Raw genomic sequence first — 21,945 nt, 5'->3', positions numbered from 1 at the left:
AACATTCACTGTAATCCCAATTTTAGAATGTTCTCCTCTGATATAAAGTCTTTTTACTTCCTTTAAGAAAATGTCAAAACCTTTGAACACAGAGGCTTCGAAAACATATATCATCCTTGAGACTGTTGTAAGAAACCGTTGATTTTTCATGATGACAAAATGTTATATTGTGTTGATTTGTGTAATTCTTATAACCACTTGTGATGATGTTCGTATGCCCCCCTGCCCTCCTCCTCATGTCTTACTGTCAATATCTGTTTCCTTTCTTTTGCAAACAAGAATAAAAGCCTATAGACAAAGCACGTCACCGTTTTCACAGATTCACGTTTTTGTAGTTTACACAGATTATAAGGGTGTCATTTTCTAAAACTTGTACTTTGAAACCTGTTTTCAAAAGTTTGCGTTTTCAGGCCACCAAAACACTTGTCGTGTAAATGAACGTCCAAAACGCATAAAAAGTCTTCCCTTTTAGTCGAAAACTGTGTGTAAACGGCTCCTTACATTTCACAAAATAAAATAACATTAAAAATGTGCATTTATATATTGATTTTCTTCAGAATCCTCATGACCTTGGACTGGAGTTTATTTTGTGATAATGACCGGATGACTATGCATAATCTCTTATGAATAGAATCCGTGAGTGTGTCGTATTGCTTAACTCACCGACGTCAATATATTTGGAGTCCTGTGGGGTTCCAATGGAGTTACACAACACCAGAACATACTGTGAACAGAGGACAGACAGACATCTTTACTGTAACTGAGAGGCTTCTTTTGCAGATGTTCATAATACCTTTCTCCTCCTCGACCGATCCTTTGAGGTGTTTTGATTGAACAGCTCATTAAATGCCTGTTAAAGCGGTTGCATATGATGCTTAAGAATAGCTTTCTCAAAGTCTAATTTAATGAAATTATACATTAAAATATTATGCCTTTCTATTGTAGACTTCTTTTAGTCATTTAGTCTTTTCTTTACAAAACATCATGATATACCGGTAGTCACATCTATATGTTTGGTCGGGTTTCTCAGTGTCTATGAAAATGGCTAGTCATCTAGTACTGTTAACACTCTCCTGACTGTAACTTTCCACTGTCCGTGATCAAAGTGCATATGGTATCATTTTCACAGCTTTTTACTACACTGGAATTAGTGAAGTAAATTATTAGTATTAATAACTGGAATTAGTAATCAAATAGTAAAGAAGTAGGTGTCTTTTTACCATAGCTGATCCAGCCTCAGCGTCCTCCTGTTTGTGAAGTGATAGAAAACATCAGAGCATTTGATGCAACACAAATCACAGATATGACTACTTAACACACTAAATCAAACACACTAAATTAAAATATCTTTTTTCTTGAACAGATCAGTTTTAGTACCTGTGGATGTGTGTCATCTGCTTTGGTTGCCAAGATGCAATAATCTCCAAAGGTGGTGATGGACATGAGACTCTTGACATATTTTACAAACTTCTCATTATTCTTAGTGTCCCAGAAAACCACACTGTACTCCAGCCTATCAGGCCGCGTGTATGCATACACCACCGTGTTACAGCAGTAACCCCACTATAGAGACAGAGCAAGATATTAGCTCAGACAGAGACACTAACTGTTTTTTTTTTTTTAAATGGCTTACAGCCATTATTTAAAGCTAAATTACTTTGTAATCTGGCCGAATGTTAGCAAAGTAAATGTAGGAATCTACAGCCAGGCCAATTCGGAGTCCTCCACCTTCCCATGATACAGCAGTCATCTGCTTGCCCGGAACCTTCAGAGTCCGCAAGTGCTAGACACATGGTGACATCAGACATGAGTGTATCAACAGGAACATTGCCATTAAAAAGTTTGGGATATATATATTATATTATATTATATTATATTATATTATATTATATTATATTATATTATATTATATTATATTATATTTTATTATATTAATATATATATATATATATATATATATATATATATATATATATATATATATATATTATTTCAAATAAATTATGTAATTTTGAATTTCTTTGTCATCAAATAATCCTGAAAAATGTTATAATTTATATATATTTCTACAAAAATATTAAGCAGCACAACTGTTTTAAGACTGATAATAATAAGAAATGTTACTGGAGTACCAAATAAGCGTATTAGAATGATTTTGGATCATGTGACACTGATAACTTGAGCAATGGACGCTGAAAATTCAGCTTAATTCAGGAATATAGACATAGGACCTTCATAAGTTACTTTCAAAAACATTACCAAAATCTTACAGACCGCAAACTTTTGAGTAGTAGTTTATGCATGACAAGATGAATTATATTTGTAGAACTTTCATACTATTTTTCTGTACAATACATGTGTAAGATCTGTACTCACCTCTCCAAATGGTCCGTAGAACTGAACAACATTTAAGTCTTTCTCTGCTCCGCTGTTTCTGAGTGATCCTGCTATAGCTAGAACACTGCCACAGTGATTCCACTGGATACTGGCCACATGCCACATACCCGTCTCAATGATCACAGGACCTACACACAATCAATTATTACAATTTTCTTTCTCCTTCGCATTCTTACTCAGAAATGTACTAGAATGTATGACCCCAGCATGCACAAAGAGAGATAAAGAGTCACTGAAAAATACACAAACTCACTGTCATCACTCTCATGCCGCAACACTTGGCAGTGCCCGTTAGTAAAGCAAACAGCCAGGCAGGGGCAGTCTGGCTCCAGATACCCCTCTGTGCCCGTGTACCAGTGGATACCTGCTATACTGAGGGCACCTGTTACATTCGCCAAACTACTCATGGTCATCTTCATCTGGGCATAAACACACAGACACACAAAAGGGAAATTTGTGACTGAAAAGACATTGATTTACTAAAGCGCTTTTCACTCTGCGCTTAACCCTGGGTTATAGTCACTCTAAGCCCTGCTTTTAACTACAGGGTTTGCAAACTTGTGCAGAGTAAAACGATGTGGTGTTAGAATGTTACCACTAGATGCTAAGTAGCAGACAGCCAATCGTGTGCCTCATATTCACATGCTTTGGACAGAGTTTCAGTGTTTGAGGGGAAAAAAATAAATTGTGATGAAACATCAGTTGGAGTAAAGAAGAGACCGTTTCTTTCTAACCTTTATAGTCCAAAAACTCGATATTACAGACTGCAAAGTATAATTTGAGGATGGGCAATGCAAGAGACTTTATGTAAACAGGTCAAGTGCAGCACTCGTCCAATCAGAAAACAGCATTTTATGATTACCCAAGATTAATTGTTAACCCTGGGTAAATTAAGAGCAGTGTGAAACATAAAACAAGATAACCAATGATTCTGTTTATGCGGGGCTTTGAATGATCCAGGGATAAATATTTCAAGTTTGAAAAGTTGTACCAAACCTGTATGAATTTCTTTCTTCTGATGAACACCAAAGAAGATATTTTGAAGAATATGGGTAACCCAACAAACAGTTGATGGGCCCCTTTGAAAAAAAATACTATGGCAGTCAATAGGGCCCATCAACTGTTTGGTGACTGACAAAATATCTTCTTTCATAATATCTTGTTCAGCAGAAGAGAGAAATTCATACAGGTTTGGAACAACTTGAGGGTGAGTAAATGATGACAGAATTTAAATTTTTGGGTGAAATATCCCTTTTTGTGTATTTAAATATTGTGTATTTCCAGGCTCTCAGTACTCACAATGAAGTTTCCCTGGTTGTCGTAAATGTGGATCTCTCCATTGGCCATCCCAAACAGCAAGATCTTACTGTCTGGAGACCAGGCCACATGTGCCAACTGGGTCCCCTTCAGTTCTTTACCCCAGATCCTGTTCCCTGTGAGATCACAAAGTTAGAAAAACACATAACTAGACAAACATACACATTTATAAATCACAAACAAAATGTTCACGAATGAAAATTCAAAACTATATGATACAACGACAAACATCTACATCTTGATGGCTTTGTTGCCTTCTAAAAATAATAAAATAATTTAAACAAAATAAAAAAATATATATATATTTATAATAAAAAGTTAATTAGTGCGAGTAAATCTGTGCTCACCATCCACCGAGCCCACGATCACAGCTCCGTCCTCATACACAATGCAGATCTTCAGACCATCAGCGTTCCAGCTCATGCTCCTCACCACAGATTTATTCCTGTTATTAATCATTTCTTCATACCATGAACCTGGTTGACACACAAAGTCACAGTTAAAGGCTGCATATTTATTAAAGGGGTGGTAAAACACGATTTCACTTTTCTAACTTTAGCTAGTGTGTAATGTTGCTGTTTGAGCATAAACAACATCTGCAAAGTTACAGCGCTCAAAGTTCAAAGCAAACGGAGATATTTGCTTTTAAAGAAATCAATTTCTAAGGACTACAGGAAACGGCCAGTAGGGTCTACATGACATTCCTCCAGGGTTGCTGACGTCTGTAACCCCAATATTTACATAAACCCCTCCTCCGAGAATACTAAACAAGGACGAGGCCATTTTTGCTTTGGAGAAGAGTTCTTGTGGTATAACGTTAGTATAACACTGTTGCTGCCGGAATGCCGTCGAAACGCTGTTATTTCTATCCGGATTGCAGGTTCACTTTGTTCAGCCTTTCTAGGGTCGGGGGAGTTAGGGATCAATGGTTAAAATTTATTTTTAACTCGGCCCCTCATAATTATGACCCAAATCTCGCTCTCTGTGCAGCACATGTTACGGAGGAAAGCTTTCACAATCTTCTCGAGCTCAATGCAGGATTCGCACAACGGCTTGTCCTGAAAGATGGAGCAGTTCCAACTTTAAGAACAGAAGCTGTTGTTTACGGGCCACAACCTGTAAGTATGATTTATTTTTCGTCTATGTGTTTTCCTGCAATAGTTTGTATTGTTAATTGTACGTTGTAGCAAGGAAGTAAACAAATGACAATGCTGTTTGGCTCTGCAAACCAGCTTGTTAAATGCTCATTCAAACCTAACGTTACAAACTTTTTTAAATCTCAACAGCGAACCTCGGAATTAGAGTAAATTATTCTTTGATTAGAGCTTTTATGTATTGTTTATCTACATGCTTGTTTATCTACAGGCATGCTAAACATGGTTCTGTGTTTGATTTGCCTAACTAAATGTAGTAACGTTAAAGCCAATGTTTAGTGTTCGTTTTAGGTTAATAGTTCTGGCGACAGATATTTGGCTACAATCGTTCTAAAAATACAACAGTATCGGTGCCATACAGTCAGTAACGATCACTATAGATCCGCAGTCTTTACTAAAAAAAATCCCTTTGAGGACTGTAACGTTACGTTAGTATAATTTGTTAGAACGATTATATGAAATTCTTGTTTATGAATATGAAGCCTATTTTTTGTAATACTATAATAATTAGTACAATTTAATTATAGCGTATCTAAAAAGAAATGAGACAGAAACATCAACAAAAAACATACCTTTCTGAAATGTCGTTTAACAGCCGTTCTTGAACAGGTCCTGCTCGATCATCTTCACTAACATTCTCTGGGTCCGAATGACGCCATTGTTTATAATACACCAAAGCACACAAACTACCGGTAAAGTTAAGGGGCGTGACGTTTCCGGAAAGCGTGCACTAGGCGGTTAGCGAATCACAACACTCACAAGGGGCTTCATAGAACCCGGAAACCATCCGATTTTACAAGGAGGGACAGAGCAGTGTAGAATAAAGGTAAAATATTGAAAAATAATGCATTTTTAAAAAACGAAGCCTGAACACATGTTACAGTGCACCTCACAAACACAATCAAGCCTTCGAAAAAAAATTGTTTTACCACCCCTTTAAAGAAATTGTTCACTTAAAAATGTGTCATAATTTACTCACCCTCATGTTGTTTAAAAATTTTATAACTTTATTTTTTCTTTGAAACAAATAAGACATTTTGAAGAATGTTGGTAACCAAATCATTTTGGTGACCACTGACTTCCATTGTATGAATAACAATAACAAAACAAACAAAAAAAACACATTTCTCAAAATATCTTCTTTTATGTTCCAAAAAAGAAAGTCATTTAGGTTTTGAACAACATGAGGGTGAGTAAATGGTGACAGAATTGTCATTTTTGAATAAACTTTAAGATTGAATTTTAAATAAATGATATATTATAATACTTTCTTAATAATGTTTAGTTATAGGACTGTGCACCTTTATAAAGCATCCAGACAATGATGAGGCCGTTCTGGTCACTGGTGGTCAGTTTCTGATACTGTTCGTTCCACGTCACAACCTGCACTGCACCTGCATAAGCAAATCAAAGCTCAGAGTCAGCACACACACACCAACACCCACACACACACACAGAAAATCTCCTCTTTCTTACCACTGTGGCCCTCCAGTGTCTGATTCATAGAGAGGTTGCTGGGAGCAGCCAAGCCTTTCATTTTGGCATCATCTGGGAAAAATAAACGTAATTTAATAATGAAGTATTGGTTGAATGATGTATTTCATTCAAGCATTCTATGCTGAATATATATAAATAAACAACTGTTGCACCCATTTTGTCCGTCTATATTAAATACTGGTAGTCCCAGGTTGTCACCTGTGTAAGTCTCAAGTTTGAGCACTTTTAACATGCCATCCTCTCCTCCACAGGCGATGAAACCCTGATCTTTGTTCCAAGACACACACTTTAAAACCGTATTGTTCGGAATCGCAATCTGAAGACACAACAGACAGCAAAACCAACAACCCTAATTAACAGGTCGTAACGTTTTATGCAGAAACAACTGTCATTATCAGCAGCAAAGAAACACCTTTTTAAGAAAAGTAACTGAAAAATACCGACAGCTAATCTGCAACATATATCCGCGTTCAATCAGAGAGAATTAACGTTAACGTTACCTTCTTACTGAGATAAATAAACATCTTTGCTTTAGCTTAGCCTGCTAGCCTGCCACAGCGTTTAAGGAGTGTTTTTTGGGTGCTATTTTAGGTTTTTGGTCCCGATGACTGTGGGTAATTTCAGCGCTGTATTCATTTAAAGGAACTTTATAATAAGTCCGCTATTCAAAGCATTTGAATTTTACTTGTATTTTCCATGCGTGTACGCTGGTGAAAAACGGTTTGCTTGGTTTCTAGGTAACCAAAACCCGGAAATGGTATTGAATGATTGTAGCGTTCATGGTTCTTGTAGTTCTCTTAGCAATTCTCTACTCATGGCATTATTGTACATATTCTTTTTTTTATTAGTGTAAATTATTGTGAAATTAATTATGAAATTATTTGAATAGATTTCTAAGCGTAGTTAGAATTATGGGTTTCGGGAAAGTGACATTTTGAAAAGTTGACATTTCCTGAAGTGTGCTAAATTCAAAGTATAGGCCTAGGCTATTTAAACAGCTTTTTTCTAGTTATTCAGTAATGTTTAATGTGTAGTATTCAATATGTTCAATATATCATACTAATTACAGGGACTAGTAGAGGTAAAGTAGTAATTTAAAAAAATGTATAGGCCTGGCTACAGTACTTTTATAGTTACTGTCACACCTGCAAGACTTCAAAATATACACTTAACTTACCTTTATAAATAAATAAAAAATAGCTTTAGATTTTAAGGTTTATTAGAAAAACTGATATGCATCAACTAATGTATATCCCCATGCACTCATGTGTATTTGAATATACAATACAATTAGAATATTGAATATACATGCAAATACAATTACAAACCCATCATATAATATAAAGATATCATGAAAAGAAAAGAAAATGACATCAAAGTATATTTTATTTGTTCATATTTGTACAAGTATCCAAGATAAAGAACAATATAAAATAATGTGCATATACTTTACATATCACCATCATTTATATGTATTTACTTTTACTATTTGTTCCTAAAATCAAAAGGAAATTTATTCTGCAAAACAATTAACACTTTGTGTCAATGTGATATATGTTGATAACTCAAAGATCATACTCAGGACATAATGAAATCTATAATAAGCGCAATATGAAACAAGACATTTATATTTAAACAAACAAAGGGAGGAATGCTACAAAGAGAGATTAAATAAAGATTTTTGTTGTGCGAAAAATCTGTTTTGAGTCCCATTCTCCACTCTAGGCATGACGGAGATCAAACTGCTGCACTCTGTTTGTGATGTCATCCAGTAAGAACAGTTAAGAAAAACACATCACACATCATGATCATCAGGGTTTGTTTCCTGAATAAACCCATCTTTGGACAGAAAACAATAAGGAGCAATAAATTCTAAGTAAATCATGAAATGTCTAATCACTATGCAATAAATCAAAAATTCGAATCACTATGTGAATGCTACAAAAATAGTATAGAATAGAATGCTACTCTCTGGACACAGGACGTTTCAGACTGATTGGTTGACTTAGGATAGGTGATAAACAAATGCTGTGTTAATCTGAAAGGATATGTCTGCTGGTGAGGGTCTGTATGCTGTTGTGAACCTTCCTCTGAAAGGCCATTTGAGCCTCACACATGCAGGCATTCTCGGTCAGATCTCCTCTGGCCTCTTCTGAAAGAGAAAGAGAAACAGGCATGTTTTACTATAGTTAATGCTGAAGATACAGTGGTGTGAATAAGTTAGGCCCCCCATGCTAAAGTTGCCTAAAAAGAGGAATAAAAAATCATCTTTTGGAAATTGATCTTAATGGCTTAATTGGAAAAATGAGGAAAAATCCAACCTTTAAGGACACCAATTTTCTTTGTGTATGAATAATGTATCATAAATAAATAAATGTTCTTCCTTAAAATACAGGGTGCATAAGTCATTGCCCCCCTATGTTAAATTCCCATAGAGGCAGGCAGATTTTTATTTTTAAAGGCCAGTTATTTCATGGATCCAGGATAATATGCATCCTGATAAAGTTCCCTTGGCCTTTGGAATTAAAATATCCCCACATCATCACATACCCTTCACCATATATAGAGATTGGCATGGGGCACTTTCCATAAGATCATCTTTCAATGCAAATCAAACCAGCTATTAGGCTAACTGAAATAAAACCATGCCAATCTCTAGATATGATGAAGGGTGTGTGATGATGTGGGGATATTTTAATTCCAAAGGCCAAGGGAACTTTATCAGGATGCATAGTATCCTGGATCCATGAAATAACTGGCCTTTAAAAATAAAAATCTGCCTGCCTCTATGGGAATTTAACATAGGGGGGCAATGACTTATGCACCCTGTATTTTAAGGAAGAACATTTATTTATTTACGATACATTATTCATACACAAAGAAAATTGGTGTCCTTAAAGGTTGGATTTTTCCTCATTTTTCCAATTAAGCCATTAACATCAATTTCCAAAAGATGATTTTTTATTCCTCTTTTTAGGCAACTTTAGCATGGGGGGCCTAACTTATTCACACCACTGTATTTCCTTTACTCCTCAATTTATAAATTACAAACTTGATATAAACAATGTTTCTGCATGTATAATGAGAATTTTAAAAACAAACTATCAGCAGATGTTCCAGAGCACACATCATATCTCATTAAACATACTTATTTACATGATTTGATGTCTGATTTCGATATTTATATTCAATTTAGTTTGGGCCTAAAATATGTTCTATGCACAATAATTATCTGGATGCATTTCTTTAGAATGCATCAAATTCTTTACATTATGCATCAAATCTTTCAAATAATTTGATGCATATTTGTTATGACAAACCGTTGGCCTGCTTCGAGCACGTTTTCTTGTCAGAGTTGATAACATATCCCTCTCTGCACTTGCAGAAATAAGAAGCATTGTTGTTGACACAAATATGTTCGCAGTTGTGCCCAAGTGCACAGGCGTCAAAACCTGCAAAATCAGTTGAATGAGCCAAAATCTTTGATAATAGCAAAAATGTTATATATTATAATATTATGTATGAAAACATTTTTTTTAAATTCTTGAGGAGTCAGTGATGCATTCATTTCATTTTGATTTTAAATGAAATATAGTTGCATAAAAAATATTAATATTGTTCATAATAATTAAATGTTAATATAAAATATAAATATATTTTATAATATATATTTTTCATTTCGATTGCGTTATGATTCCAGATTTAAATTTGATCCAATTGAATCTGAGCTGTTTTTTCCCCTTTATTCTCTTACCACAGAGTGTCTCCCTGAACTTGGATGTGAGTTTCTCAATCACGCCGTATGTTTCCACATAGAACACATGGTCATCAAGAGGCTGACTGGCCATCAGTTTAAGAGACCGCATTTCTGCTCTGTCCACTCCAACGGCGTATATTTCAATCCCAGAAGCCCTTGCTGCTGCTGCCACCTCTTCAACTTTATCTTGCGGCCTTCCATCGGTCACAATTATAGCCACTTTACCGATGTTCTTTTTTAATGGCCGGGCCCCAGCAGTCTCTGTAAAAACCTGCTCCATGGCGGTTTTGATGGCCAGGCCAGTCATGGTTCCCGTTGAGAGCGGATCGATACGAGAGAAGGCCTGCTTGACATCAGCCTTGCTAAAGTACTTTTTCAGAAGGAACTCAATGTTAACGGTGCTGGCGTAGTTGACCAGGGCGACTCGTGTGGCATCGGATCCGATATCTAGTGAGTCGACCATTTCAGAGAGGAAGATTTTGACCTTCTCGAACTCTGCAGGACGGACGCTACGAGAACTGTCGATGATAAAAACCAGGTCTAGAGGACGGCTCTTGCAAAGCTCTGCTGGAGCTGTGAAAGAGAAATAATTCATTACATACTGAAAATTTGTGTCACATTATTATCATTAAAAATGTTGGGTTTTTTGTGCAAAGTGTGATGCTGAAAGATTAATATGTGAAAATGTTGTTTGTTTATGAAACAAGTGAGGCTCCTCGGTTAGCAATGCAGCACTGTGACTGGAAAATGGAAAGAAACTGATTCCGTTAATATCATTTGTTCTAAACAAAGTAATGTTTGTCTTATGTAAACAAAAAGCAGAATATGAGAACAATATACACAATTAGCATTAAGGCAATAAAGATGTAGATTTAAAAATCGTTCTAAATATAAAAGAATAGCAAAGTCCACACCACAACTATAATGATAAAGAAATTATATTGTTGATGAAAGATAAAAAACATTGACGGCCAATCAGAATCCAATCAGCAGACGACATAATTGCAACGCATGCTTACAAGAGCGTTGTTGTGAATTGTTGTGGATGCTAATGGTTATCGTTATAGTTATCCTTCTTACTATGAACAGGCCTTTAATGACGCCACTTTTACTAATACTAAATTAGTTAAATAAAAAAGCCTAGTTAATGATATTTGTGTATAGAAATATTCCACAATCCTGTTTGTTTAAAGCTAAACGACCATTCTTTTTTTCTTGAATTCTCCTTGAAAAGAGAGAGAAAAAGAAGATTAAAATGATTAAGAGGGACTGAGGAGGACCAGACGGGTCGTCTGCACCCGTTGGGGTGGGATTGGTCTACCTGGGTCAGTGCGAGGTTCGGCAGGGGCAGCAGTTGTGCCACGAGGGGTACTGACCGGCTGTGGGGTGGTTGTAGTGGTTGCAGTCTGTGTTGGAGGTGGCGGGGGGAGGGTGGCTACCGTGGTTTGTGGCATGGGCACTGTAGGGGAAGGTAACACCACTGGCATTCTGGGCAGAGTGGGCACTACTGTCCGGACTGGTTGGACAGGTGAGATGGGCCGGACACGTAAGACAGGACGGTGGTGGATAAAGGGTGGACCCTTCCAGGGCGGCCGCTGGTGATGATGTTGATGAGGGTTGCGATGATGATAGCTGTAAAACCTGTGATTAAAGCCATGAGCTTTGTTTGGTTAGAGAGAGAGAGAGAGAGAGAGAGAGAGAGAGAGAGAGAGAGAGAGAGAGAGAGAGAGAGAGAGAGAGAGAGAGAAAGAGAGAGAGAGAGAGAGAGAGAGAGAGAGAGAGAGAGAGAGAGAGAGAGAGAGAGAACAGATATACAGAAATACGTAGGATGAGAGTAAGAAAAAAAATCCATAGACAGATAAAAAGGAAAAATAGAGGAGAAGGAGAGGGAGAGAGAGATGCATTAAAGCTATATGATATTGATGTGGGTTTTGAAGACATTTTTTGATTGTTAGTAGCATGAGCAAAGTCAGTGGTCTGTTCAGAAGTTCTCTGTGAATGACTGTAGTTCTATATCCTGTCAACCTGAAGGAGAAACATGTTGTAGCACCAGATCCACTTCTCATATAAAACTCATATTTATTTTTTTATTTAGGGGACAGAAATAGATAACATTACTAGATTTATGATTTCAGGTAAAAGGTATGACACAGGGGGGGAAAAGGGGTATTTGAAGTACAACTTTGATATCATATGGGTATAAATATGTATCTATACAAATCATGTAGATTGTAATCCAGAACTTAACATTTTGATAAATACTATACTACAAGTGAACTTTAAACAAGTTTACTAGTTAAATACTTGTAGCATATTTTTTTAGTTCATGAAAGTACACTGAAGTGTACTATCAGTAAACTACTTTAGTAGTTTAATTATGCAAGTTGTAAGTTTACTTTAAGTGAACTTTAAGTGAAAGTGGATACTTGAAATATACCTTTAACTGTACTGAAAGTTTAAAGTACACTACACAAAAATTCGCATAGGCCTACTCAGAATTAGGAACATATCGGGTTTCTTTATAAATCGATATTTTAAAATGTATGTAAAACTATGTGAAAAAAAGTATTGAATAGTCTACTCAATCAAAAGAGTAAACATAACTACAAGCCAAGTATAAGAATACATAGTTATATTTTTAAATATATATCTGTCAGTATAAGTCAAGTATACTTAAGTGTATTTCTGAGAAGTACATATAGCCTATATTTCTGAGAAGTGCATAAAAAGTAGACTGAACGTATACTTTATTATTTTTTGTTTAAAAGAAGTGTACTAATAGCACAATTGAATAAACTTATTTTTGTAACGGTTGATATTTTATTTTTTCCTGTAAAATAGTCAATAGAACCACTGATCAAGGTTTTAGAAGTCTAAAGGTCTCTGTCTAATCCGTCATTAAGCACTTACTGAAAAAGAAAACTTTAATAATAGGCCTACTGTAAAATGGAATGTCCAGTGTATTATATAATTTAAAGGACTACAGTAGGTTACTTTTTGTTCCTGAAGAACACTAATGCAATTTACAAAAAAAAAAATGTTTAAGAATTTCACTCACTAGTTTTTTAAACTAATTTTTAAATAATACTCAGTGTTTATATATTTTAGAAATAAATTTAAATCAAGGCTTGAAAATAATTACAAGCATAGTTTTCACTTGATTTTTATAATACCGGTAATATTATTAATAATTATTATTATTATAATAATTATAAAAAAATACAAATAACAGTAATAAAATGATTACCTCCAAAGTTGATGGAGTTGCCGTGTCCAGGCATATTAGGGGAGAGGTGAGATCTCTGCCGGTGCGGGTACAGCTGGTTCTGGTTCCGTGCATAAGGGCCATACGTGCCCTGCGCCTCCATTAATAATACAGACAGGCAAAAGACAACAATGCAAATAAAGAATGTCATGTTGATGAATATCGGTGCAGATGTGTCCGTTCTTGTGTGTATTCCGCCTTAAGGTGAGAGTTTTGACAGGAGGAGGCGCTCACATGATGTTTTAAAGCCGCTGGCCCCCAGATGTTGACCGCCAGCCACCAATCCAGAGAAACAAGAGCGTTTGACTGGGCGGGAGTTTAGTTTTCTAAATGTAATGGAGAATACAGTAGAACCGCATAGATAGTAGTGCACAGAGAATTCTGTAAATTCTGAAGAAAAATAATAATAATAATGCTTATTAGCTAATGTATAAATAACTTTATGATATCACCATGTGTGTGCATTAGACCTATTATTCTGCATTGTGAATAACAATTCATCCCGACTCTAGATGGCGCTGTAATAAGTGCACTACTACAGCTGCAACGACTGGTATGGTTTTCTGTGCTCGTTGGTCGAGATTAGAGAGTCAAGGGGAGATCTTTCAACTCAAATAGGTAAAATTCGTGTTTATGTAGTTGTTTAACACAAAAGTGTTGTTTATGCATTTGTTGATGGTGACGTATCCTTGATTATTGGCCTGAGCAGTGGTGTGGGGAAGAAGCACAATATGAGTTGCTGTCTAATATGCAAATTCTAATGCTGTCATGAAAATGCGTCAGATTTTTACAAATTGTATCACGCTATTCCTTATGTCTGTATACTTCATATCATTTCGGTTCGCACTTCAAATTAGTTATTTATTTATGTACGGACAAATCCATGGCGTCATATGAAGTTTAACTTAGATGATTTGAAAGCCATGTCAATAGTTGTCAGTGCTGTCAGCTGAGCTGCAGTCTTTCAAAACCATTTACCATTTGGGTGTAACGTTAACGTTAGATGTAGAAATTCAGCTGTGTGTATTGCAATTCATGATGTTAAATACAAACTTGAAACTAGAAACTACCACGAACTTGTACAAAATAGACACACAGCTAATGGAGTTTAACTAAAAAAATATCGGCATTACTTATGCATTGTATTTATTGTCTGTATATATATATATATATATATATATATATATATATATATATATATATATATATATATCTCCAAAGTATTTAGAGCTGAATCTTGGCAAAGTTTGGTGACTTTGAAGAATGTAAAAGTTAACTAGAATTCCACAGTTCTGGATAATTGAGAATCACGATTTTATTGTTGTTTATGTTATTTCAAACAGAGATCCCGATTCTCCCACGATTCTGAACAGACAACTCAACAAAATAACATTATTTACTAAGAGGTTCTGACAAAATGTTAATTTTTGCAGGCTATTTAAAATGTTTAATTAATCAGAATCAGAATTAGCTTTAATGCCTAGTATGCTTACACATACAGTGAATTTGTCTTGGTGACAGAAGCACAGCAACAAGACACACATAACAAGAATAAAAGTAAAATAAGTGAATAGAAATAAGTATATAACTATATAAAAAGAGCACAATATATTTATGTATAGGTCTGGTGATCTTTTCCCCTTGTGTCTGTGTTCAGTGTGACAGTATGCAGAGCCTGTCAGTGCAGGCTCTGGCTCTGCGGCAGCTGGGCAGACTGAACTCCCTGCAGCTGCTCTCACCGTGCCATGGCTCTGGCCTCATCATGTGGTGCCCACAGAGTTTACATGCTCGTCAGCTGTGGGGTTCAGCCACTCCCCAGACGCACCGAACAGCCATGTGGCCAAAATCGTGGGATGCTCGGCAAAGCTGGTTGCTCCATCAAACACGGCTCAAGAGCACGAGAAAGAAAGGGAAGCAGAAAGTAGTGCAGCAAGAAGAGGAGGAGGTGGAGGAGCAGGAGGGTGCAGAGGCTAGTGATTATGAGGACGAGCTTCAAGATGACCCAGGCCTGCCAAAAGACTACAAAGACCATGAAAAAACTGTCCCATCTCTACGTTTCGATCTGGTTTTGAAGGCTGGATTGGACATTGCACGACAGTAAGTCAGTCAGAAATACGGGCGCTCATCATGGTTAATTCTGTCTCAGTTGCAAAGTAGTGTTTTCAGTTCCAATTGCAGCTGTGATGATGTAGTTGAATCTTTATTTAGCTGTAATAACTTTGACTGTAATAGTTCAGAACAGATCAGCCATCTGTTATTAGGACAACTCCTTGTTTTACCTCATAGAACCCCTTCAGAGAATGGATGAGTTCTTTGCTCATATTTCTGTTTTATTTTTTTTTCCTGTACCTTTAGTGTGTGTGTTTTGGCCAGTGGTAGTGACTAACATACACCATGCATCTCTTTTACAGTGGAGTGGAAGATGCTTTTTATAGCCTCAAATTGAGACTGAATGGTCAAAAGCTCTCAAAAAAGAGCAAAATGGTGAGTCAGCGCCCTCTAGTGGTATAATCAGAAGAACTTTCCTTATAAATATTTAACACTAGCTTTAATTATGGATGCAATAAAGAAACTTACCCTGCTTGTGGTAGCTTCCCGTTCCTGGCTTGATTCAATTTATCTGAGTAGTGATTAGTAAAAGCAGAAATGGCTCCTTATTAATATAACAGTCTATGTTCTGCTGCCTCCTACAGGTTAAAGTGGGGGATACACTGGATCTGATTCTAAATGAGGACAAGGAAATGGACACAGTCTTGCTGAAAAGAGTGATCTTAAAAAAGGTGGTTGGCGGGACAAAAGATGCAGAAAAGCAGAGAGTCGTTCTAAGAAGCTGGAAACACCTACAACTTCCCAAAAAGGATGTGTACAAGCAGTGAACGCCAGTTCTATGATGTTTAATAGGTGAAAGGTCAGAAACTGGGACAAAAGTGGTATTTTCTATTCCACTCTCCAGCTGTTTAATTCTGAAACTGCAGATTGCGAATTCAATGAGGTGTTTTCTCTGTACAACAAAAACTGACGGACTTTCTCACATCTGTTCACTCGACAGTCGTTCTCATAACTTTCATACTACTTGAAGATGGATTCAATGAACTTTACAGGTCACAAATGGAACACAAATGCATCCAATTATTTAGAGGTGGTTTAGGTTATGTGCATTTTTTTATTATTATTATTTAGTATTTACGATATTCACAAAAATACCATTGTGAGATACAGTAGATCAGACAGTGTTTTTGATAGCAAATGTTTTCAGGATTTCTGATCCCGTTTATAGCTTATTTAGCTTATACTATTGTCTTTCTGACATTGGTAGATTTTCAGTGAGCAGTTTTTTCAGCAAAGGTACAGAGTGCCTCTGCATACAATGGCAATAACCGAGCCAGACTTAAAAAAAAATTGTTGCACCACCCAAATGATTCAAATGTGAGTCCAAACCCAAACAAATACAGGTTCCAAAACTGTAGTTCTTTCTTTTCTTTTCTTTTTTATAATGCAAAGAAAACCAATTTGATCAGTCTTGATAAACATCAAAAATGCAAATTATCTGTCCTACCTTAGGTTTTGTATGGTTTCCTCTGACCCTCATTTGTGTATATGAATTATAATAAAAAGGATCATGAAACCCATCTCATCTAGGAAGTGAATTTTTATTTAAAAATATATAACATATAACCTGGTGCTATAGTTTAGTACAGATGAGTAAGTTTGACTTCGTGTAAGGCAAGACATACTTCAATATGTTGATAATTAGAAAAAGCCAGTGCTGCAACATTGCTACAACTTAAAACAATATATATATACTGTATCTTCTTTATATATATGCATCTTCTCTACCCACACCCCAAACTAAAGTGACCTATTATTTTTAAAGTACTATATGTTTACATTTAAGTTGATTTAAGGCTAACATTAGCTTATCAATTAATCATTAGAATAACATCAATAATATTTTGGCATATAAATAGTAACACTAATATCTGTCAAGTGATAGTGGCTTCAATCAGAAACTTTTCTGTCACATACTATCCCATCCTGTTTAAAGGCCATGGACATGAACTCGACCAGCCGAAGAAGACCTTAAACAAGGACAAGTTTCAATATGCTTCAGCTTATGGACTTGTGCAAATAACAGGTATGTTGTGTAAAATATAGGAAAACAGGTCTGCACTTTGCAGGAACATTGATTAAGAATAAGTCACAGTGTTGTTTGATCTCTTTGCCTTCTTTAGAATGTCACATTTCTTGCGATTCGGGCGCCTGCAGCGCTCGTCAATGCTTGGCACGCATTCATAGTGCCACACCTCCTCCATTTTGTCAACAGGGTAAACGGCCTCCACGTAATGACGAATAAGTCTGAGGCGCACAGGGTCCAGCTGTTTCTTGTTGCAGGCCCCAGAGTGGTTGTACTGCAGCCGTAAATTGTCCTGCGTGAAAAGCTCTGGGAAAAGACGAACGAGAAGGCGGGCAGCAAAATTTCCCACAGACAGACTCTGTTGGACAATCTCCCTCACTTCAGCATCCGTGAGCAGGTAGTCAGAAGGCACTGGGAAGTCTGGGGTAGACACAGAGAGGTCCTCCAGAGGAATCTTGCAGAAATCTTTGCTGCTTTTCTCCAGGGGTGAAGACAGGACTTCAGAGTCCTCTTTCACACGATCTGAAGTGAGAACATTGATTTGGCCAGCAGTTATCAGAGAGTCTTTTGGGTCAGGCTCTTGGTCAGGCGAACAGGCCTTCCGTTGTTGCTGGTATGAACGTCGTTGGTCAGTATCCCGTCGCCTGCAACGCTCATCAAGTTTGCCGACAAACTCAAGAGTCCACACACGGTCGTTCTTAGCTTGTGGGTAGAGTAGCTGGACGTAATGTCGGATGAGATTGATTCGTATAGGATCCAGCTGTTTCTTTCCTAAAGATCCACTGCAGTTGTAGTATTTTCGCGCATTCTCAAAAGTGAAGAGCTCAGGGAACATGACAACTAGGAGACGAGAGGCAAAGTTCCCAATTGATAAACTGCATTCGTAGTTGCATTTTAGCTGTTCCTTAGTAAGTAAATATTCCTGTGGAACATCAAAGACTGGAGGTGGGATCTGTAGTTTATCGAAATCCACAGGCTCGAGCCATGATTTTTTAGACCTGCGATTTGGTTTCTCGTAATCACACAGCTCACCGATCTTAACAATGGAGATGTTATCAGGGAGACGGGAGGTATCATACATCTCTCGGGTGTCAAGACCACTGCCATTTACTGAAGAGTTCTCCAGTGCTTCCTCCATTCGTTGTACACACAACTGCAGCCAGGTTTCCTCTGGGATATCAGGGAAATTGGCCTCCATGTATTTTCGTATAATTTCCAGTCTGTCCGAGGCAATAATCAACTGTCCAATGCTGTTGTGGCCCTCTGGCAACTTGCCCTCCTCAAACACCTCTGGGAAGAGTCTGTTCAACAAAAAAACGACAAGCTCCTCTGGAGAAGTCAAGTCTTCAGAGTCGTCACCAGCAGCCTCATGGGGGTCGAACGCTATATCTGAGCTGACATTATTAGAATGAACATCATTGTTCTCTCCAGAGTTGAGGGAAAGACTCTCGTCCTGGGCATCTTCACTGATAAAATGGAAAGTGTGATTCGGTTCCATGTCAAACCCAACAACCATCGGAGCCTGTTTGTCACACATCTGACCACTCTCCATGTCCTTCTGAGCCCAGAAACGATTCAAGAAATCATTGATCTGCAGCAAGCACTCCGTCTGCCAGACATTTTCATTTTTTACCAGCGGGTAGCAGACTTCCACATAGTTGCGTATTAACTGAAGGTGCAATGAATCTAACGTCCGTTTAGTTGTAATGCTGCATGTGTTGCAGCTGTGCATGCATTCCTTTGTTGTGAAAAGTTCTGGGAACAGTTGAACGAGGAGTCGGCAACCAAGCTCGCCCGCAGTGGACGTTTGCTCCATCAGCTGGGTGAGCTCATCACTAGTCAACTGGTATTCAGGGGGAGGTTGAAATTCCATGACCATCTCAGAGGGCTTCATCTGCTTTTTAATGCGCGTCACTTCCAACGAGAGCAAGTCCACCTTACTGTGCAGCTGGGTCATACTGGAATTCAGTGTGTTGAGGAGGAAGAACATCTTCTCGATGAGCGGGTAGAGGTGAGAATCCAAGGCAGTAGGAGAACCTGTGATCCCCACAGTAGGGGAGGCCTTAAACATGTGATGCTTTCTAGAATTGCCCAGTTTTTGGAACTGGACACCATTATGGCTTGCTCTGACTCCATTGTGAGCTCCGTGCTGGTCCAGATTGGATGCAGCTTTACGCTCAGCAATACGATGCGTGATGCTGTAGAGTGGTTTCCTGTATGAAGAGATGGAAATCTGCTCCTGAGGTGATAATCTGTGGCCGTGAGAGCATGACCTGCTTCCATCATCTGAACTGCCGTCAGGATGTTCTCCTGCCTGGAAAGTAAGTGGGAAATTTTACCGTTAATAGTTTGCACCAAAAGAATTATCAGACCAGACAACTCTTGACAAATTCTATCTCAAATACAATGTTTAATCTGTAGAAGAACTGAAGTTGTTATTGTAACAGATGTTCCTTTTCATCTTACCTGTGTTGTCACCTTGACCCTCTTCCCGCTAGTGGACCATTCCACCTCAGGGCCTGCATGTGTTGCTAAACGTTTTGTAATGCGCTTAATGAAGCTCTCCATCTTTCCCTCTGAGTTTTCAATAATGGCCTCTGCATCTTTCTCGACTTTAACTTCTGAAGAAAAACCGAAGTGTTCATAACTATTCAAGAATGCTGAAAAATGCTGATAGACATTATCTCACACAATTCTGCACAACTTTAAAGACGTTACAGGATACTTGTTTATAGAAAACTTGCCTTGTTTACACCTGGTTTTAAGATCTGTCTCAAGTGATTGATCACAAATCATCAGCTGAACATTTACAGCTGGTAGTAACATGCATCTCCGTTTACATTTTTATCTTTATCGGGCACTTGAATTTACAACAAAATTATGATGTGCATGTTTACATTTATAGTAAACTCTACAAATATTAAAAAATTGTCAATTTTGATTTCATGGTGACTTTAAAATCGCAAGTTTTAAGGCAGTGGTTGATTTTACATGTTAGCATTTACACTACAAATGCAATGTCATTCCTTTATGACTCCATCTGATGTTCTTCCTCTGCTAAATGTTTTTGATTATACCAGTATTTAGTACTGCCTATTTGATTTTTGTGTCAGGTGATTTTTGTAAATTCATGCAATCACCAGTTACCTAATACCAAAATAACTTTCAATGCGACATCCCCATTTGATGCTAAGGTAAGTCAGTTCATTTCACTGGATCATTTGATTTGTTTATTGTGGTGTAATGCATTTTAGTACACAGAAAAAACTGTATCATTGAAAGTTCTCAAGGGGCATTTAGTGTGAATCGTTATTTACATACTTTTATCAGGCACTTGTCCGTCTGCATTAACCATGCACACAGAGGAGCTCATATCCTGGGAAGAGACACACAATACCCATGACTGATTACTGATAGTATCTGATAATCACACATGTAATACATTTCTTTTGCACTTTTCCTTTACACTTGTCAGTCATAGCAGCTGTCCAGGGAATGCAAGTTTAGAAATATCTCACTAACATATCTTTCTGTATAAAGGTTTGTTTTAAAAAGAGGAAGCATTTGGCCTGTTGAAAGACAGTGAAGTCAGCAACACACGACTGATGACAGATGTCATGGCAAGCGTGAGAAAATTATGATGCGTGTAAAACGTTACATTCCCTGAGTGAATTTTCTCCACGGTGAAGTTCTGTGAGATTGTTTTCCTGTTTGTTTTTCATGTCTTGCACCGTAAAGTCTCGCCAGAGCACCGGAGAGGCGCTGCTTCACCGTACCGACCCCCGTCCACCGGCTCCACTTCCTCATTCTTCCAGTGGAAACCCCACGGATCGGTACAACCGGGGAGACAGACGGACAAGCGGCTCCCTGCTGCGGTCCTTCTGTGGACTGCATATGCCTTAAGGAAATAATGTACACTTTATGTTTTTTTTGCAGTAATACGGGGACCTGCCCTTCTCTCTCGTGTTTCCCCTCCCTCCCTCGCTCCCCCGTGCGCAACTCTCCCTCTTGCGTGACGCGGCAAGAAAAACATCCACCGATGAGTTTTCGCTCCGTCTCCCGCAACACGGCGCGCTTAAACTACCTGCGCGGTTGAAATCAAACTCACCTTTGCGACGCAGGGCAGCCGTGTGCAGTAGGTTAGGAGGCATTAGCCATGGTCGCGTCTTTAAATCCAGTGGATTTGTCCACGGGTAACTGTTGTCCGTGTTTCTCTCCGCTGCTTTTCTTTTTCTTCTTTCTCTAGTCAGTGCCCTCTCGCGTGACGTGACGGTACTGTGTCATTTCCGCACAGCTGTGGGTTCGCTGTGGGTTTTTTGCCAGCCCACCCCACGTGAATCCTTGAGCTGCGGCGCCTTGGCCGTGAAATAAGCTAAGTGCGCACTGTGTCGTGGGACTTCTCGTGACTCTGTCATTTCAGTAG

The 21,945-nt window shown here is 37.8% G+C and overlaps 4 protein-coding genes across 6 annotated transcripts in view; 1 reads left to right on the top strand and 3 right to left on the bottom strand.

Annotated features, from left to right (window-relative positions):
• wdr35 (WD repeat domain 35) overlaps positions 1-7,124 on the bottom strand; it is a 28,656-nt gene extending 21,532 nt beyond the window's left edge. Inside the window, exons 1-12 of the mRNA XM_077236654.1 lie at positions 6,866-7,124; positions 6,564-6,681; positions 6,345-6,416; positions 6,170-6,262; positions 4,062-4,190; positions 3,697-3,830; positions 2,651-2,816; positions 2,377-2,525; positions 1,658-1,783; positions 1,378-1,563; positions 1,221-1,247; positions 664-724 (exon numbers count right to left, since the gene is read on the bottom strand). Coding sequence (XP_077092769.1) covers positions 664-724; positions 1,221-1,247; positions 1,378-1,563; positions 1,658-1,783; positions 2,377-2,525; positions 2,651-2,816; positions 3,697-3,830; positions 4,062-4,190; positions 6,170-6,262; positions 6,345-6,416; positions 6,564-6,681; positions 6,866-6,889 — 1,285 coding nt within the window. The 5' untranslated portion in view covers positions 6,890-7,124. The remainder of the gene's footprint in view (positions 1-663; positions 725-1,220; positions 1,248-1,377; positions 1,564-1,657; positions 1,784-2,376; positions 2,526-2,650; positions 2,817-3,696; positions 3,831-4,061; positions 4,191-6,169; positions 6,263-6,344; positions 6,417-6,563; positions 6,682-6,865) is intronic.
• A 1,274-nt stretch (positions 7,125-8,398) lies between these two features.
• matn3b (matrilin 3b) lies at positions 8,399-13,579 on the bottom strand. Its single transcript, XM_077237482.1, has 5 exons — positions 13,370-13,579; positions 11,499-11,763; positions 10,120-10,695; positions 9,686-9,817; positions 8,399-8,517 (listed from the first exon to the last, which is right to left on the bottom strand). The coding sequence occupies exons 1-5, from the start codon at positions 13,469-13,471 to the stop codon at positions 8,399-8,401; spliced, it is 1,194 nt and encodes a 397-aa protein (XP_077093597.1). The 5' UTR covers positions 13,472-13,579.
• Positions 13,580-13,901: 322 nt separating this feature from the next.
• mtres1 (mitochondrial transcription rescue factor 1) lies at positions 13,902-17,016 on the top strand. Its single transcript, XM_077236653.1, has 4 exons — positions 13,902-14,005; positions 15,045-15,484; positions 15,799-15,871; positions 16,081-17,016. The coding sequence occupies exons 2-4, from the start codon at positions 15,054-15,056 to the stop codon at positions 16,261-16,263; spliced, it is 687 nt and encodes a 228-aa protein (XP_077092768.1). The 5' UTR covers positions 13,902-14,005; positions 15,045-15,053; the 3' UTR covers positions 16,264-17,016.
• Positions 17,017-17,018: 2 nt separating this feature from the next.
• bend3 (BEN domain containing 3) lies at positions 17,019-21,938 on the bottom strand. Of its 3 annotated transcripts, none has more exons than XM_077236650.1 (4): positions 21,631-21,938; positions 20,844-20,898; positions 19,989-20,143; positions 17,019-19,836 (listed from the first exon to the last, which is right to left on the bottom strand). In XM_077236650.1, exons 2-4 carry the CDS (start codon positions 20,893-20,895, stop codon positions 17,575-17,577), a joined length of 2,469 nt encoding a protein of 822 aa, XP_077092765.1. In that variant the 5' UTR covers positions 20,896-20,898; positions 21,631-21,938; the 3' UTR covers positions 17,019-17,574. The 3 variants fall into 3 exon arrangements, with proteins under 3 accessions (XP_077092765.1, XP_077092766.1, XP_077092767.1); XM_077236651.1 differs by having other exon boundaries at positions 20,844-21,420; positions 21,631-21,763; XM_077236652.1 differs by lacking the exon at positions 20,844-20,898 and having other exon boundaries at positions 21,631-21,799.
• Positions 21,939-21,945: the final 7 nt, after the last annotated feature.

Source organism: Siphateles boraxobius, unplaced genomic scaffold (assembly GCF_051911475.1).
Source record: "Siphateles boraxobius isolate OS27281-9 unplaced genomic scaffold, OSU_SipBor_1 20, whole genome shotgun sequence".
Taxonomy (NCBI): domain Eukaryota; kingdom Metazoa; phylum Chordata; class Actinopteri; order Cypriniformes; family Leuciscidae; genus Siphateles; species Siphateles boraxobius.
This window is presented reverse-complemented; position numbering and strand designations above follow the sequence as displayed.

Coding starts and splice junctions, on each gene's coding strand:
- mtres1 (XM_077236653.1), top strand. CDS start 15,054: ATGCAGAGCCTGTCAGTGCAGGCTCTGGCTCTGCGGCAGCTGGGCAGA. Junction 15,485..15,798: donor GGATTGGACATTGCACGACA/GTAAGTCAGTCA, acceptor TCTCTTTTACAG/TGGAGTGGAAGATGCTTTTT. Junction 15,872..16,080: donor TCTCAAAAAAGAGCAAAATG/GTGAGTCAGCGC, acceptor TGCCTCCTACAG/GTTAAAGTGGGGGATACACT.
- matn3b (XM_077237482.1), bottom strand. CDS start 13,471: ATGGCCCTTATGCACGGAACCAGAACCAGCTGTACCCGCACCGGCAGA. Junction 11,764..13,369: donor CAACTCCATCAACTTTGGAG/GTAATCATTTTA, acceptor CTTTAATCACAG/GTTTTACAGCTATCATCATC. Junction 10,696..11,498: donor CTACAACCACCCCACAGCCG/GTCAGTACCCCT, acceptor TCTCTTTCACAG/CTCCAGCAGAGCTTTGCAAG.
- bend3 (XM_077236650.1), bottom strand. CDS start 20,895: ATGAGCTCCTCTGTGTGCATGGTTAATGCAGACGGACAAGTGCCTGAT. Junction 20,144..20,843: donor CGGACAAGTGCCTGATAAAA/GTATGTAAATAA, acceptor GTTTTTCTTCAG/AAGTTAAAGTCGAGAAAGAT. Junction 19,837..19,988: donor GGGTCAAGGTGACAACACAG/GTAAGATGAAAA, acceptor CTTACTTTCCAG/GCAGGAGAACATCCTGACGG.